At 36.1% G+C, this 17400-nt stretch overlaps 4 protein-coding genes across 8 annotated transcripts in view; 2 read left to right on the top strand and 2 right to left on the bottom strand.

The window, feature by feature from the left end:
• The first annotated feature begins 4131 nt into the window (after positions 1 to 4131).
• Positions 4132 to 6425, top strand: Sec13 (nuclear pore and COPII coat complex component secretory 13). The gene is made up of 3 exons (XM_077414908.1): positions 4132 to 4509; positions 4647 to 5034; positions 5114 to 6425. The coding sequence occupies exons 1-3, from the start codon at positions 4268 to 4270 to the stop codon at positions 5420 to 5422; spliced, it is 939 nt and encodes a 312-aa protein (XP_077271034.1). The 5' UTR covers positions 4132 to 4267; the 3' UTR covers positions 5423 to 6425.
• Positions 5025 to 10656, bottom strand: Tst (superkiller complex helicase subunit twister). Its single transcript, XM_077414889.1, has 11 exons — positions 10302 to 10656; positions 9915 to 10221; positions 9154 to 9802; positions 8840 to 9071; positions 8501 to 8754; positions 8274 to 8406; positions 7912 to 8190; positions 6884 to 7776; positions 6450 to 6808; positions 6185 to 6363; positions 5025 to 6089 (listed from the first exon to the last, which is right to left on the bottom strand). The coding sequence occupies exons 1-11, from the start codon at positions 10317 to 10319 to the stop codon at positions 5760 to 5762; spliced, it is 3633 nt and encodes a 1210-aa protein (XP_077271015.1). The 5' UTR covers positions 10320 to 10656; the 3' UTR covers positions 5025 to 5759.
• A 117-nt stretch (positions 10657 to 10773) lies between these two features.
• The window catches only part of LOC143902209 (uncharacterized), a 451988-nt gene continuing 445361 nt past the window's right edge, over positions 10774 to 17400 (top strand). For all 5 annotated transcript variants that reach the window (XR_013258295.1, XR_013258296.1, XM_077414917.1 and 2 more), the window contains exons 1-5: positions 10774 to 10865; positions 11300 to 11367; positions 11807 to 11872; positions 12194 to 12244; positions 16820 to 16873. Coding sequence is in view for 3 of the 5 variants with exons in the window: in XM_077414917.1 (XP_077271043.1) it covers positions 11808 to 11872; positions 12194 to 12244; positions 16820 to 16873 (170 nt within the window). In the remaining 2 variants the exon portion in view is untranslated. The remainder of the gene's footprint in view (positions 10866 to 11299; positions 11368 to 11806; positions 11873 to 12193; positions 12245 to 16819; positions 16874 to 17400) is intronic.
• LOC143902206 (ribosomal RNA processing protein 36 homolog) lies at positions 12406 to 14003 on the bottom strand. Its single transcript, XM_077414914.1, has 3 exons — positions 13890 to 14003; positions 13218 to 13737; positions 12406 to 13142 (listed from the first exon to the last, which is right to left on the bottom strand). The coding sequence occupies exons 1-3, from the start codon at positions 13995 to 13997 to the stop codon at positions 13003 to 13005; spliced, it is 768 nt and encodes a 255-aa protein (XP_077271040.1). The 5' UTR covers positions 13998 to 14003; the 3' UTR covers positions 12406 to 13002.

The following is a 17400-nucleotide window of genomic DNA, read 5'->3' as shown; positions in this document are numbered from 1 at the left end:
CATCAATAATAAACGAGAGGGATTAATCGATGCGAACGGATTGTCCGGGAGCAACTGTGTGCCCCGCGGTGAGATTTCACTCCCATACGTCGAAAAAGATGCTGCTCCAACATTATTCGGTTCAATTTCTTCGAGAAATTCGTCACCGCGATCGCAGAAGAAACGAAAAAGAAATAAGGTACGCGAAAGAGGGAGATATTCCCGGAAATTCTAACTGCGATTTTGCGAATTCTAATATCCGAATTTAGTAGAAATATTGTTGTAATATAGAACTCGGTCAGAGGTTGTGTCGTCTCCATAAAAAGACGTGAAAATTTAATGAACATTTGAGAAGTAAATTTCGCTTCGATGTAATTTTAAAGACTTAACTGTTTTAGACTTAACTTGCGCACCTTAAATAATAAATTCATGTTCAGGTGGAGAAGATACTTTTCTAATTTAATAACAATTTTTAATATTCCTTACTGGGTGTGTGTTTTGACGTTGTGATTTAGGAAAAGATATTTCTTGAATTCATATTAATTTAATAATGTCAATGTTGTATATGTGATAATTATAATGTGTTAGCTAGATATCGATAGCTTATCGACGTTATGTATTTTACGCAAATACTATTAAATTCGTAGTGTCAAATTATACTCAAAGTGTCATTTTTAATTATTCTTATAGGTCGTCACCGCTCTTATTCAATATGTTAATTTAACTGAACCAATCGAGTTAGAATGATATTGTGTTAAAATAAAAAGTTTTGACAAAACTTATGGTGGCAGTTAAAAATAATAAACAAAATGTCATTTAACTCAAGATATTGGTTAAAAAATTTCAACCTTTAATATTTAACGGTAAAAGATGCAAATATCCATCTCATAGTCACAAGATTGTCAGATCATTACGCGCGTTCCGCCAGCTTTCAGCTATCTTTTTCTTCGCCGAACGAATCGTAGGTGTAATTCGGGTGCGTATCGAAAATTAACGCGATCTCGGGCTTTGGTAGGCGAGGAATTCGATGCTCGCGCACGACCCGCTTATTCATCTTTACGGTACTCGCGATACTTTCGGCTGAATCGCGCCGCGTCGGCGTGGAAACTCGCGCGGTGGAAGGTGGAACGCAAACGCGCGCTTTCGCGCTTTTTTCTCTGTCTGTGCTTTCGGACGCGTTGAAATGTCACGGATAAACTAATCGTGATTTTTACACGACGTTCTCCATACTTAATAGCGATTCCTATCAATAATTGAGCGCGATTGAATCGCGCGGCTATTGTATAATAAATGCTCATTCATGTTATTTAATTAAGGCAAAATGCAAATTCGTAAAAAAAACTTGATTTCTGATTTATATACAAGATTTCTATTCGCGTACAAAAGAAAACAAAAGATAGAACCTGCGTTATATGGATCAAACATAAAAAAAAAACATTTATTTTTAAAGGATTTATAAAACTCGAGCGTCTAAATACAACGACGCATTTCAGTAACTTTGTTCCAGCGCTAATCTACACGTACGAATAAATGGATAGATAATTTCATAGAACGCGGATAGTTAATTTATGGAATGGACAGATCATTATAAAAATTAAGGACGAATTTTAAATCGTTCGTGACGCGGAATCCGTCGTCGCCGCGACATTTCCAAGGATTTTAAAATGGAATCTAGGTTGATCGAAAGAGCCTTTGTTAAAAATGAACATCGGTGGGCGGAAAAGTTGAACGTGAGGCATTGTATTCACGTTTCGTTTTGTTGCGTGCGCGAGAATCCAGTCGGAGGTACATACACGAGGAGAGAACGTCACACTAGCTAGCGGCGAAGAGGAAGAATTCTTCAACAATGTCGGAACGGCCGGCGCGCGTTAGTCTGGACGTTGAATTCATACAGGCGGTGGTAAACGCCAGATAGGAATGCTTAGAGAACGAGTGCCACACAAGCGGGAAAGAGAAACACAATTGAGAGAAGAGTGGGGAATCGTCCGCAACGAGCGCGCACTTCCTAGGTGGTTCGAGCACGAACCGGCTCGGGCTCCGGGCTCGAGCCGGAGCACGAGCGTGGCACCGAATGCTCGTCGTCGAGAGAGGTGAGGCCCAGTGACCGAGATTCCCCTCACTCCTGATCCTTCCACCGATTCTCCGCCCGGATCTCACGGCGACCCGAGCATATCGCGAGCAGCCGGAACCCACGGGCTCATCGTCCTGAATTTCCGTTTAATACAATCGTTCGAGTCGCGCATGTAAAAATGTACCCGATATACATATCGCTTATTATTTCCTATACAGCAAACGATTGTCATTTTTCAGTTGTTTACGAAATAAAGAATGGTGAGAATTCAAATTCACATTGAATAAAGAGCTAATATATATAGCTAGATACCTTTATTCCTCTATATACAATCAGTTATTACACCAAATTCATATTTTTAGAAAATATTACCAAAATGTAATGATTCAAAATATTCAAATTTATTTTTTTGAAAACTTTGCTTTTTGAGCTATGTCATTTGTTGTAGCAAATGAGTGCTATGTAAAGGAATAAAAATACGATCAAAAACATATCGAAAACTTTGAAAGACGAAAACAACTTTAAAAACTTATTTTCCGATCTGCAAATTATAATCATAAATTGCGTATCGAATCAAATAAAACTTCTTAAATTTAGTATGACATATTAAGACTTTTTCTCTCAATATGCAGACTCGAATGTATGCGCTCATTTTGAAATATAATATTGATTTTTCAAAACTTTACGCATCGGTAACGACTGCATTAACTCCAGAGTCAGTTATTTCGATGTAGATATTATTTCAAAGATCTCTTTGAAGATTTACAATTTGGAAGTCAATTGATTTGAACCTAATAATTACTAAAATCCATTTTACATATCGTTTTTGAAATCGAGTGCTCTCGCACAGTTCTAAATCTCTTTATCTACGTCATCTACACGCCGTCATTAATATCATTTACGCTTTCAAACGCTTTAGATCCACTTAGCATTGGCAAAGTCGTTGGTAAAGTAAATAAACCCAGTTCGATGGAAATAAAAACGAGCGTTTAGAGCAGGGGTTTCCGTTCTTTGTCAAGGTCTTTGTAATAAACGGGGAGCCGGATATAAGTTTCATTTTTGAAAATCATATAAAAACAAAATATCTTTCAGGATATTTTTTAAAGAGCGTCCACTAATTTGCGCAAAGCGCAATTCTTTAAAAAACATTGAATCAAAAAGTCCTGAACCCTTTTTTTCTGTAATGTTTAATAAAGCAGATATTTATTGAGAGAATTCGGGCGCTTGCACTTAGTGCACACTGAGTGCGCACCAAGGCTTGTTTATAATCTATCCTTATATTTAAAGTCGCTTAAATACACATTTAAAAACTTTTTAGCCAATAAAACAATCTGTATAATATCTATACGGATGCTGTACAAATCATTTTATAGACTAAGAAGTATTTAAGATGATCTGTAAATATAACAATGGATTAAGAACAAGCTTTAGTGCGCACTCAGTGTGCACTAGTGCAAGCGCCCGAATTTTCTATCAGATTACATTTAGAGCGCTAAAAGGCCGGTATCACAGTCTCCGATTAACGTGATTCTCCGATTAAACTCACTCTGCATCTCTTTCTAACTATCCCCCTGGAAAGAGACGAAGAGTGAGTTTAATCGGAGAATCTAGGGAGAATCACGTTAATCGGAGACTGTGATACCGGCCCTATATACAGGCTGCGGTCCACTTAACAATACAAATGCTTCGAAACATTTAATCGACATAAGGTGCACTAGATCCTTCAAACGCTTCAAAGTATCATTTTATCCTTGTACAACATTTGATAAACAACAAAAATGAAATGTTTCCAAGAGCGTTTGGAGCACCAAAGTGGATCGCAACCATATACGTATATATATAATTGATGGCTCAATTCAGTGTTGTATACGCTCTTCATCTAAAATAGATAACAAACAATTAACGATTATAAAGCTAGAACTCACGCGCGCATTTTAAGAGAAAGAAAGGGTGAATTCCCTCCAAGATGTATATCAACCAGGAACAACAGATTTTCAATACTGTCAGCACATCTCGGAACGCATTCGGAGAATACGAATTGCTTGCGCGCGCAGAACATGCGCAGCGCAGTCGATTGTCGTTGAGTCGCGCATATGCCTCCACGTAGTGACAGGCATTACGTCAACATAACCTGTACCATATTCGCGATTACCTTTATCCTTCAGTCAGTCTCTTCGTATAATTAAAGTCTCGCTGGCGATAGTTAGTCCTTTCAAAATGGTGTCCGTTTTAAATACCGTCGACACCGGCCACGAGGACATGATCCACGACGCGGAGATGGATTACTACGGTTTGAGGTTAGCAACTTGCTCGAGCGACAATTCGGTGAAGATATTCGATTTGAAAAACGGCACTCAGAGCCTGGTCGCCGTTCTCAAGGGACACATCGGCCCGGTGTGGCAGGTCGCGTGGGCCCATCCGAAATTCGGCAATCTCTTGGCATCTTGTAGCTATGACAGGTACACACGGTCTTACAATGCTACTTGTGTCACGTACATTTACCAAAGTATCAAGCTTAATAATTAAGTATACCTAATAACTTAATAGCAGCTAAAGTCCCTGATAATACGCAGTCAACGTTTGTGCACTTTTACAGAAAGGTAATTATCTGGAAGGAACTGGGAGAATGGACCAAGATCTACGAGCATACCGGCCATGATTCATCTGTCAATTCGGTCGCGTGGGCGCCGCACGAGTTTGGTCTGATCCTGGCCTGCGGAAGTTCAGACGGATCAGTTTCCATTCTTGCAAACACCGGAGATACGTGGCACATGCAGAAAATAACAAACGCTCACACGATTGGGTGTAATGCGGTCAGTTGGTGTCCAGCGGTCGATTCGGGTGCTGATCCCAGTGTGACTCAACAGAGAAACGATCCTGTTAAGCGGTTAGCCACCGGTGGTTGTGACAATTTGGTGAAGATATGGAAGGAGGACGGCGACAGATGGATAGAAGAGAATAAACTGGAAGCACATAGCGATTGGGTACAATTTAATAACAATGGAAATATTTAAACATCAAAGACTTACATATTTATATATCTTTTTTTTATCATACTCGTAGGTTCGCGATGTAGCCTGGGCACCGGCAGTTGGCCCATCTCGAGCCGCTTTGGCGTCTTGCTCGCAAGATCGCCGCGTTGTCGTATGGACTTCCAACGATTACACTAGTTGGACACCGAACGTTCTTAATGTCTTCGATGACGTTATCTGGAATGTCAGCTGGTCGTTGACAGGCGGCATCTTAGCGGTCAGCGGTGGCGACAACAAGGTTTCGCTCTGGCGCGAAAATTCCGAAGGACAGTGGGCATGCATCTCGGAATTGAACAAAGATCAAGGAAATCTTAACAATCCAGATCAACGCGCATTGTAATATTGATTTAACGGAGAACCATGTAAAATAATATAAAATAAGCGTTGTAATTAATAATTAATACGGATTTGTTTGATATCGAGGATCTTTTAGCAAATTTCAGAGTTAGTTCGAGTTATTTACCGTTAATATTTGATTATCCATAAACATTTATTCGAAATATAATGTTTATTCTTATTGCGATAACTGAAAAAATTGTTGGCAAATATCATACGTTCTTATGGATGTTTTTTTACAAACAGTATGTATTTGCAGCAATATCTGCGCAATTTTTTTTTTTATAAAAAAATACATTGATTTTACCGGTAGTATTGAGAGTTAAATTGCTCATTCGTAATCAGTCTTGGGTGTATAAGGACGCGGCGAAAACTATGTCACGTTTGATCGCGGTCGAGGCTTCCTCCATCTTCTCTTTCAAAACTGGGTCGCCTATCGTCACAGCCGCATTTTTAACATCTTGCAATGTTTCGCCGAGTTGCTGTATGCAACGAACTATAATTCCTTCCTGGACATCCGTCATCTTCATGATCTCGGCGAATGATTTAGCCTGCGCCCATTCGTAGACAACCTCCACCAAGCCGAAATTCAACGGTTGTAATGTCGATAGTTGATAGTATTGCTCCAGATGCTCCAGTTCCGCGTGCACCTCGCTCATTATCTTGCAAGCCTGAAGAGGACGAGGATTGTTTTAATTTCTTATCGCAATGTACAATTTTTTGAATACTTGATTGAGCCAGAAAGAGATGAATCAGTAATACATACGTTAGCAAGGTTTGGTGGGAGTTTAGGTTCGAATTCTGTGCGTTGCTGGAAGATCAGTGCTGATAACAACGCTGCTATTTCTGCCGGTTGTAAAACAGTCAACACATTTTTGAGAATCAATTCTGTTATCAGCAGTTCGTTACTACCCATTTGCAGCGCGACTCTTCCTTTTAGGGCGACTAATAAATAATGATACATTGTTAATTGCGCTTTAATAAATAAATATTAAATCTATAATTATTATACGATTTTGATTAATACAAACCTCTTTCATCATTATCTATGTATTTAAAATGTTTAAGGAGTGCTACCATATTCAGGTAATCCGGGTACAATGCCATTCCTTCATCGCTGAGTTTAAGTTGAAGCTGACGCATTTTATCTTCAAGTTGATTCCGTTCGAATACAGGTCTGAATTGTTCTTCAAAGTTTGGTATTTCCTTGCACTTCATATCGCCCAGATTAGCTTTTAATTTGTCCCTATGTTGTATTCTCAATTGAAAATCATTTTTCGACGAGGGCTTGATATACGGTTGTAGGATTTGAGGCTTGATAGAAGCGTTATATGACAGAGAAGTCAATTCTTGAACCGCTGTCTGACATGTCTGTCCCGGTGGATCGTTTCTATAAAAAAGAAGAAATATTCGATAAGTATATAAAATGCTCTAAAAATTTTTACTATGCTATGTTATTTCTTACTTGAATCGTGAGATTTGTCTCTTTTCCCAATCATTTAATACCAAAGAACAGTCAACTTTTATCTGACAATTAGTTATTTTCAATATGTGCCAAGGAAATATAGTCAGAACCTCGTGTGACGGATTAGTGCTTGGGACAAATATCTCTTTTTTTGTCAGGCTCATAATCTCGCACCATTTCTCGAATATCTGAGGACTTTTGAATTCAACATCTCCGGAAGTGGGTGCATTCGCGTCCTTAAGTATCAAGACTTTGTATTGAATAGAGCTTTTGTGATAGTGAACTTTCAATAATAGGGCTAGTTTGTTGTAATGATTCACGTAGGATATTAACAAGACTCTACCCTCAGTTAAACTTTTCGCTGTTTTTTTCGAATCGAATAAATAAGGGTTCAAGAATTTAACATCTTCCAGATAATCAACCGCCTTGTGATAGAATGCAGAGAGTATTTTTTGCATATCGGTCAAAGGCGGCAAGTTCGACAATTCGCGCTCGATTTTTCGTAACTCGTTGTTATATGTCGCTTCCTGCGAGGCTAATGGCGATTCCTTGAAAGATTTGCGCATCATCGCCTCAACGGTGACGGATTCGTTTACCCTTCTCAAATTTAGAAGCATGGAATACGTGACTTTAAATTTCGATTCTAATGTTTGCGGCTCACCGCACATCATAGGTTTCAAGTCGTTAAAGTGTGGCACGTCGTTTCTGCACATCACTATAACAGTTCCCGTGCTGTCATGACCTCGCCGTCCGGCACGACCAGCCATTTGTATGTATTCAGTCGGATACAGGGTACGAAAGTTGCTTCCGTCGTACTTTCGTATAGAATCGAACACCACCGTGCGTGCTGGCATGTTGACTCCCATAGCAAAAGTTTCTGTCGCGAATAGTAACTAAAAATGCGATAAAATGCAATTCCGTTACACCTTCTTAATTTTTGCATATTTCCAAGACTTGAAGACTTGTTAAAAATGTGCTTTAAATTTTTTCTTTCTGTTTTTTTTTTCAATGTTTCCTCGCAAAATTACCTTCACAACTCCACTCTGAAATAACATTTCTACGATCTCTCTCAAAATTGGCAGTATCCCACTATGATGTATACCCACTCCTTTTCCTAAGAGCTCTTGCATCATAAGTACTTGTGGTAATTCTCTGTCGCTACCCTTCAGGTGTTTTATGTTAGATTGGAAAAATACATGTACTTGATGCTTTTCCCTCGCAGTCGTTAAATCAAGATTTCTTAACGTAGCAGCATTCATATCACAGCGTTTCCTCGACAGAGTAAATACGACAACGGGTAACATATCCTATAAAATTGCATTATTCATATAAAAATAATTATCACATAATTTCTCTGTAGAATAAAAAGTATGCAGTTATAATAACGTACATTGCTCTGAAGATGGCTTACAAATGCTCTCCATAATACCTCTTCTTGTTTCGGCGTCATTTGAATTCTTCTTCTACAGTCCTTTGGGGTTTTGTCTTTCTTTTTATCGGATGTATTTGTCGCTTTGTACCATCTGGATCAAGTATTAAAATATCACTGTATCATTATCATGCCTCTCTCTTCCTTTCACTCAAAAATATATAAAGGTAGAAAGAGAAATGACTTACCCATCCAATAAAAACTGGCCGTTGCTATCAAGGACCAAGAATTTGTCATCCTTAGTCTTACCGTCAGTGCCAGTGTACAAGTAATGTAAAAGAGGTATGGGTCTTTTCAAAGTGCTAATCACGTACATCTTTCGCTTTTTGATACGACCGACCCAATCCGCAAATATTATTGGATTTGGTACAGTCGCAGATAACATTACTATATTAATATTCTGTGGTAAAAGAATGACTATTTCTTCCCATACGTGACCTCTCTAAAAGTACAAAATAATTTTTATAGATTGTCGGATTTTTTGCAGGTATATACGCGCCATTTTTTATCAAATCAGCATTACGCACATCTTCATTATTTATATAATGCACTTCGTCAAATATAACAAATTCTAGATCCCGTAGAACATCGGATGCACAATACAACATTGATTGTAGGATCTCCGTTGTCATAATTAGACATGAAGCAGTTTGATTTATTTGCAAATCACCTGTTAGTAACCCAACGCTTTCAAACTTTCTCTTAAAATCACGATATTTTTGATTTGATAGTGCTTTTATGGGAGACGTATAAATCACTCTGGAATGACATAAAAGGTTTCTATAACAATAGTATTGCAAAGTTAATTTTTAACCTTACTATATAAACCTTATAACTTTACCTCGTCATATGCTTTTGGCTCAATGCAATGGCATATTCAGCAACAGTAGTCTTTCCCGCTGATGTATGCGCAGCAACGAAGACGTTGCTATTCTCTTCCAATTTAAGAATAGCTTGTTTCTGAAAGGTGTCCAGTTCATAATTGAATGTGATTGCTGGGTCAGGTATTCTCTTGTCAAAGTCAGTTACTGGTGCGGATACATCAAGCTGCTCCGCCCATTCTGTCTTTGAAAGTTCTGTTTGTTTCTCGGATATTTTCAAGACAGGTATACTTATATCTTTGGATAAAGTGGAATTTTCTTTAAAGGGAATGTTGCTGTCCGAAATTTGAACGTTCTCTTTTCTCGGCTCCTCAACTGAAGACGATGAGCCAAGCAAATTTCCCTCCTCGTGTACAACAGACATTAAATTTATATTATCATTATTGATTATTAATTTTTCAGTTTCTTCAGACAATGAAATTTCTGTTTCGTTCCTCGTGCAATTGATTGGTGTGCAATTGTCACTTTCAAATTCTAAACCCGAGCTAAATCCTTTGGCTAATGTCCTTAAATTCTTCTCGAAGTCAGTATCGTTAATAACGATTTCATTTTCAGGTACTTCAGGCTCTTCAAAACCACCAGGCCAAAATGGAATATTACTGGGATTACCTGCGGGAGAGATAGCATTCATCTAATATATGCATTATTTTGCAATTATGCCTTGATCGATGTACTACAATTTTAACGAAGAGAAATACACGTCGAGATAAAATTAGAGTACCTCGAACTCCGTCTGCCAGTGATCCAGGTGCACGAGTCATAGACATAGAATTCCTTGCCGTTTCCCCTGCACCTTGTAAGCAGATTTCTTGTATCTCGCCAATTTTGCCCGTTACTGGATCACGGTCAAATCTCAGCGTGGTACTGACCGGAGCCAAATCAAATTCCAACAACGAAAGAACATCTGCTCTGCGTGGCCAATAACGTTGGGTACTGTCGAGCTGATGTATAGGTAATCGTTCAGGGCATTCAATGTATTCCCGCAGTTCTGATTTAATATCAGGCCAGATGGGTGGAGGCTCGGTAAACTGTGAATCAATATAGATAAATACATAAAATTGTAACAAGGAGCGAATATCATATATTTGATATATTAAGTAATAATTACTCGCGTCGATTCAGTCATCGTTATTTCAAAAATCTCCTTCGTTTATTATATATATAGCTTCATATAACTGTCACATAATTGACACGTTAAAATAGTAATTTGACTCAATTAGCAGTAATTAAATTATGTGTACTTTAAGTTTGTACACGTATATATTTAAATCTCGAAGCACATAATTAATTTTAACTGATTGTACAATCAACCTCGCCAACACAGGCAAAATAGGTTAGGCGAGTAACGAGAATTTCCCACTGAGATCCCCCCAAACACAGCCTAAACAAACTCCCCTCCTGGATTCAGAGAGAAACCTGACGGCCTGAACCACCTTCAATTTCGTGTATAAAAAATTATTTAGAACTTTAGATTATAACCAAAAAAAATCGAAGTTCTCTCGGCGGCCGCGGCGCGCTAGAGAAGCGCCTCCGCCATCTTGGTTACGTCCCCCTTCCTCTTCCATTTCCAGAACGGCGGCGTCGGCGCCGTCGGCGGCGACAGACACAACTGGACACAACGACGCAAGACGGATCGGCTCCGTAATGAGTGGCGTCGCGACTCGTTTAATTGGTAAGAGTTAACGGAGTAACGTATATTTTAATCCTCCATTATTATTTATCACTTAACGCAGTATCTATCGCGTAGCACAGATTCAGCGCTCGGGTATTAATAGTTCGTAATAACACGTATTTCGCGTACTTGCACGGCCGAGACGTGTCGCGCGGGCAAGCGCGAGAGCAATGATCGTATTTTCGAATATCGCGGATATCACCCAAGAGTATATTGTATATTAATACGCCTATTCGTTAGGCTGAAAAACAATCGTGATAAAAGCATGTAATAAGCATATAATATTTTCGAACAATCCGAACTCGAAGTTCGGAAAATTCTAAAGCGTGAAATTAAAAGCGAGACGCGTAGCGACGCGGCGGCGTATTTGGCGCGTGAAGTTAGCCGCGTGAGAGATGACCGCCATATTGATGACGTCCTCCTTTCATTTCCAGAACGCGGCGGACACAAGACGGATCGGCTATCGGCTCCGGAGCGAGTGGCGTCGCGACTCATTTAATTGGTAAGCATACTACATATTACTTGCACGCGTTATATTTACTGCAGTATCTATCGCGTAGTATGGATTCGATCCGCTCGAGTATTGATGATTTCTTATAATATACGTATTCCGGGATACTCGTTCGACCGAAGGCGCGTCGCGCGAGCAATCGCGAAAGTGGCGACTGTACTTTCGAGTGTCGCGAATGTCGCGGATATTTGCCAAAAATATTAATACGCTATTCGCCAGAATGCAGAATAACAACCGTGATAACACAGAGGCGAGTTTATATTTAATTTTCGAAGTTCGGAAAGTTCGTGATCGCAAAGTTGAAGTGGGACGCGTATTAGTGATGACGCCTGGTGACGCCGCGCGCCGCGGCGCTTTCGGCGCGAGTTGACCGCGCGCGAGAGACGAAGCGCCTAAAAGCCATATTAATTTATACGTTCTGCTTTTCCAGAATGCGACGAATACGAGACGGAGATGAATCGGCTCCGAACGAGTGGCACTTATTTAATTGGTATAAGTATGTAACATGCATTATAACTTTGCATTTCACATTCATAGCAATCAATAGCTATCGCGAAGTATAGATTTAGCATTCGGAAAAGCATTATTACTTATTTGTACTAAAATTAGTCGTTTTGTTTTGTGATGAATTAAAAATAATAATTAAAGAAAAAAATTAATCTGAAATTTTATAAAAATTTATTCTTGTGCAGATCCTTTTTGAAAAATGTATAATTATATTAACCATTAAGAAATTTTATGCATGTAAGAATTATTTTTTGAATTACCGATTATATTTTGAACGTTTTAATTTGAATTTTATGTTTGTATATTACAGAATCATCGTGGCGCAGATCATTCGTGGCTGTGACAACTCCACTGTCGATTGGTGAGTGACAAAAAGCATTATTAATGAGATAACGGATCTGTGAAAATTTTATGAGATATATATTTATGTATCATAATTGTATTACAAATAAATATAGAATCTCATAGATCCGTTATCTAGTTATCTTAAAATGGATAAGCTATAAAGAATTATGACAAATATTTCATCTCGGACTCGTTTTGCGTTATTTAATTTGGTGTGCTAATGTGCTTGAGGCTACACTCACACAGGTAAACAGAGAAAGAATACAATAAATAGAAATTAACGGATCCTTATTTTATTTGTCTGAATTCTATTGTTTAGGAAAAAAAACTTTATATTCTTTTAAGTTAAAAAAAACATTCAATATATTTATTATTTTTAATATATTTAAAATGGGTCTTTATTTTAATTCTATTAAAATAAGGAGCCGTTTTAAAGTGCAAAAGTTTTAACGTTTTACAGTTATTGTGAACTATTTTTTATTTTAATATTAATATAATAACTATATTACTTATTTTAATATATTAAAAATAATATATAAATATATATTGAATGTTTTAACTTAAAAGAGAATGTAAAGTTTTTTTTTCCTACACAATAGAATTCAGACAACAAAAATAAAATATTTATATCTATAGATATCTATATATCTATATATCTATATCTAGAGTTGTATATATCTTAATAAAGACAAATAGTTCCATAGATATTAGAAAAAATTATGGGAACATTTTTTTTTGTGTAAATGTACATATATGTATGTATATATATGTGTTTCACTCTGTTCTGTCTGCTTTCAATTTTGTCCTGTCTTTATGTTTATTCTTTTTTCGCAGTCTTTGAATATGCTTCTTCAGTTTACCCGTATTTTTCAATTCTTCATACTGTGAGACCAAATCCAAGACTTTTTTCTCAGCTGCAAAAGACAAATAAGATAAAATAAAACAACATAATATCAATCAGTATTATGTTAACGATAAGCTAAACTTACATTTTTTCTTGAAGACAGGCTTCTCTCCTCGTTTAACAGATTCTAGTAGCTCTTCCTTTTCTTGCCGTTTCTTTTCTGCTTTCTCTTTCTTTTTCTTTTCCTCCCTTAACTGATTTTCAAGCCTCTGAATGAGATATTTTATTTTCTTTATAGCTTTTAGATCTGTCGTTTCTTTCAATTCTTTTTGTAAAGTTTTGAGGTCGTTTTCCCGTAACTTGTTAATAAATGCATAAGAATGTCTGAAGGCCTTCTCATCAAACGTACCACATAAACTATCAAATCTAGGATCCCGAGATATAACTTTTTTGACTCGAGTTAACTCTTTATATCTGGGAACTGGCTTTTTAGCAGAAATCTCTCGTGGCCTATTCTTATTTTCCCGTTTAAACTCTATTTTCTCAGTTTTTTTCTTACTTTTCTTTCCAAATATCGTCTCATTGTATACCTTGGTACCTAATTTCTCCTTTAATTTCTGTAAATCCTCAAAACTCATATGTTTTAATTCTTCTCGTACTTGTTCCTAAAACATAAACAATTCAGAGCATGTTACCACCCACGAATATATAAACTTTTCTTGTAATAATAGTGCTGTGTTAATTAAAATTAACCTAAATAAAAACATTTAATAATATGTAGTAAAAATAAATAGTAAAAATGAAGAGAAACTTATACACGATCTTTATCTTCTGTAAGTAGGGACGCTTCCTCATCATCCATGTTGAGTCCTAAGATGTAATAATAATGGAATACAAATTTATCAATCTCTGTAACAAAATACATTTTTTTTATTTAGTGTTTAACGTGACGTCAACTCTGTGTTTAGGTTTTTTGACACTTAACAAAATGCAATACACCACATTTTTAGGTTAGAATTTACAGTTTGTTCATGTATTCAAGAAAACAACAAGAAGATTAGGAAAAATATAGTTTTTAATCAACTTTTTAATCAATTTGAAAATTGTTCTTACCGTTGTAAAGGAACTGAGAGATAGTGCTGGCATGAGACAAGGAATTGTAACCTCTATTGGTTTTTGGCTCCGCATTATAACAATTTGCAGACATTTCCATAGTTCAATGAAATGATTATTTTCGAGCATATGGAACGCTGTTTCTGCAACGCTTTTGCTCTGGGAAAAAGTAATAAAAGTAATAAATTCTTTTTTAAATAAAATTAATTGCAATTAATATAACAAAGAACCTCGCACATTTTATAGATGTAAAAGTGGTAGCATAAAGAGATGAACAAAAATTTTCCTGCTTTATACGTTACAGATCTCGACTTCTTTATTATGCTACCAATAATCTAAATACACATACAATAGTTTTTTACACGCGCGCGCGCACACACACATACACGCAGGCACGCACGCACACATACGCATACACACACACATGCACACGTGCACACATGCAGACATTATATATATAGTTTCAAACATTTATATATTAACTTAATACTATATGTATTAAAAAACAAGTATTTCTGAAACTCCAATGGCACTCACTTTAAAAGCCTTCGTATTTTCTATAGTTTTGATTTTTAGACCTTGCCCGTGGGCACACTCTTTTCATTTACCTATAAACTAGAATATATTTCAATTTTAGCCAATTTGATCGGAACTACTTTTACACCTATAAAACCTGTGTAGGGTTCTCTAAATGATAAGTAATTTACCGTATGCATCAAGTATTCTGCTGGCAAGCTGTACATATATACTTCCGATAAAGCTGCTAGAGCCAATATGAAAAAGTGGAGCAGTTTAGCTATAGGTTGATCCTATTTTACAAAAATTTAATATACATGATATTTTTATAACTTACGATTTGATACTAAAATTCTTGGCTTTAATCAAAATAAGTAAATGAAGAATATAATGATATGATAATTATGTATTGCATATACGATGGTCGTTTGATAAGTTTGGTAAATTTGTATGAGATGGTGTGCGTTACAATCCATTGTAGTGTGCTAATGTGCTTGAGGCTAACTCGCACAAGTATACGAAGAAAGAATATGATAAATAGAACGTCCTTAATTTCCTTAATTTAATTGTCTGAATTCTATTGTCTAGGACCTAGGAAAAAAAACTTTACATTCTTTTAAGTTAAAAAACATTCAATATATTATTTTTAATATATTTAAAATACATAAGTATAGTTCTCAATAACTTTAAAACGTTAAAACTTTTTACTTTAAAACGGGTTCTATTATTTTAATTCTATTAATAAACATATTAATATTTTGTCAACAAATTAATAAACGACGATACGAGTCAGGCGCGGTACGTGGTGCGCAAGTAAAGAAATAGTTACAGAAGTAACGAATTACAATGTACATAATATACATATATATTCCAGCTTAATAAACTGCGCGATTTACCTAACAGTAGCCTAATGTTACAATAGCTGTGTTTCAAGTCCGACAAATAATAATCGGCGCGCAGTTTATTAAGTTGGAATATACATGTATTATATTATATACATTGTAATTCGTTACTTCTGTAACTATTAATTTCTTTACTTACGCACCACGTACCGCGCCTGACTCGTATTGTCGTTTATTAATTTGTTGACATTTTTACGAGTCTAATGACACATTTGATTAATATTTTGTTCTCAATACGATTTTAATTTTTCTTCTACTTTTTTCATCATTTCAGCAATGTAATCAAGAATTAACTGTTTCTATAATTTTTTCTGATAATCTAATTCTATTAATATTTTTATTAATAGAATTAAAATAAAGACCCGTTTTAAAGTTATTAAACTATACTTATTTTAAATATTATTAAAAATAATATATTAAATGTTTTTTAACTTAAAAAAATGTAAATTTTTTTTCCTAGACAATAGAATTCAGACAACAAAAATGAAATATTTATATTTATATGTAGAGTTGTATCTTACTAAAGATAAATAGTTCCATAGGCATCAAAAAAAATTATAGAAACAGTTAATTCTTGGTTACATTGCTAAAATGGTAAAGAAGATATAAGAAAAATTAAAATCGTATTGAGAACAAAATAATAGCATTTTAAAAATATAAAGCTTTTTTACAGATTTCTTATTGTAAAAAAAAATAAAAAACTAATACAGGATATTTATACATGTAAAATAAAAATAAAGAATCGTCTTTAGACAGGGAATAAGTTATTAAATATGTTCGGCATGTGTGTTTCCTTTAATCCCTTCCTCAAACATATTTGTCCGAGATTAAATATTTTGTAAATTAGTTCAATCAAGCTACACGTGTATATATAAATATATTTTTAAATATGTGTATATAAAATAGAAGTATTATAATACTTCCGTAGGAATAGTTTTGAACAAATTTTAAAATTTGTTAATAATCACATAAAATTATGTAACAAAACATGTAATATTCTACTCTAATTTGTTTTTTCAATTTGTTTTTAAAAAATAATTTTACGGCACACATACTAAAAAAATTATTCCCATATATATATATATATATATATATATATATTTCTATATACATTCCTTTTAAATTCTCGTATATTTCTATTCTCGCGTACTTGTATTCCTATACATCTCAACCAAGTGTACCGACCTAAACGTGCGCGTAATCTTATATTTTACAGGCTTTTACCGAACAACGGGGAAACTAAATCCAATCGTCTCCGATTGTATAAACGGTTCGTTGCGTTTCATTTTCGCGAGTGTCGTTCGAAGTCGTCGGATTATTCGGATTTCCGTCGTTTCTCTGCCGTTTAAGTCCGCCGGAAATAATTGAACGTTAATTCGCGTTTCGGGATCGTCGCGTAAAATATCGTTCTTTTTTAATAATTAGCATATAACTGCGTTAATTTCCGCGTTCTCAGACGTGACGGCTGTCTCGTGCGTGGTCCTTGGCGGAAAGGTGTCGGGATCGCATAACAAGAACTGCTCAGATAATTTGACTTAACTGTGCGTGGAAGGGTGCTACCATGACGTGTCGATGGCGAGGGGAGATGATCCTCATTGTAGAGAGCTCGCTTTCTACTTTTCGAGGATCTCTCTTTTCTCTGTCGAACACTATTCAACTGGCCACGCGGGGTTAAGTCCTTAATCGGGCAAATCGAGTCAGTTGTCCGGCTCTGAACGCGTCGAGATAACGCGGTTATCGCGGAAATATATAGTCGAACGTTAATTTGCGTTTCGGGATCGTCGCGTAAAATATCGT

The sequence above is a fragment of the Temnothorax americanus genome, unplaced genomic scaffold (genome assembly GCF_048541705.1).
Source record: "Temnothorax americanus isolate GAGA-0224 unplaced genomic scaffold, ASM4854170v1 Scaffold39, whole genome shotgun sequence".
In the NCBI taxonomy this organism is placed as follows: Eukaryota; Metazoa; Arthropoda; class Insecta; order Hymenoptera; family Formicidae; genus Temnothorax; species Temnothorax americanus.
Note: the sequence above shows the minus strand (reverse complement) of the source record. Positions and strands in the feature narration are given on the sequence as shown.

Bases quoted from the DNA above. Each gene is read 5' to 3' on its own strand.
- Sec13 (XM_077414908.1), top strand. From the start codon at position 4,268: ATGGTGTCCGTTTTAAATACCGTCGACACCGGCCACGAGGACATGATC. The intron at 4,510-4,646 runs GTACACACGGTC...GCACTTTTACAG, and splicing joins GCATCTTGTAGCTATGACAG to AAAGGTAATTATCTGGAAGG. The intron at 5,035-5,113 runs GTACAATTTAAT...TCATACTCGTAG, and splicing joins TGGAAGCACATAGCGATTGG to GTTCGCGATGTAGCCTGGGC.
- Tst (XM_077414889.1), bottom strand. The intron at 9,072-9,153 runs GTAAAGTTATAA...ATGTCATTCCAG, and splicing joins AGCCAAAAGCATATGACGAG to AGTGATTTATACGTCTCCCA. The intron at 6,090-6,184 runs GTATGTATTACT...CGTCCTCTTCAG, and splicing joins TCCCACCAAACCTTGCTAAC to GCTTGCAAGATAATGAGCGA.
- LOC143902206 (XM_077414914.1), bottom strand. From the start codon at position 13,997: ATGTATTTTGTTACAGAGATTGATAAATTTGTATTCCATTATTATTAC. The intron at 13,738-13,889 runs GTATAAGTTTCT...TTTATGTTTTAG, and splicing joins TTACAGAAGATAAAGATCGT to GAACAAGTACGAGAAGAATT. The intron at 13,143-13,217 runs GTAAGTTTAGCT...TGTCTTTTGCAG, and splicing joins GCCTGTCTTCAAGAAAAAAT to CTGAGAAAAAAGTCTTGGAT.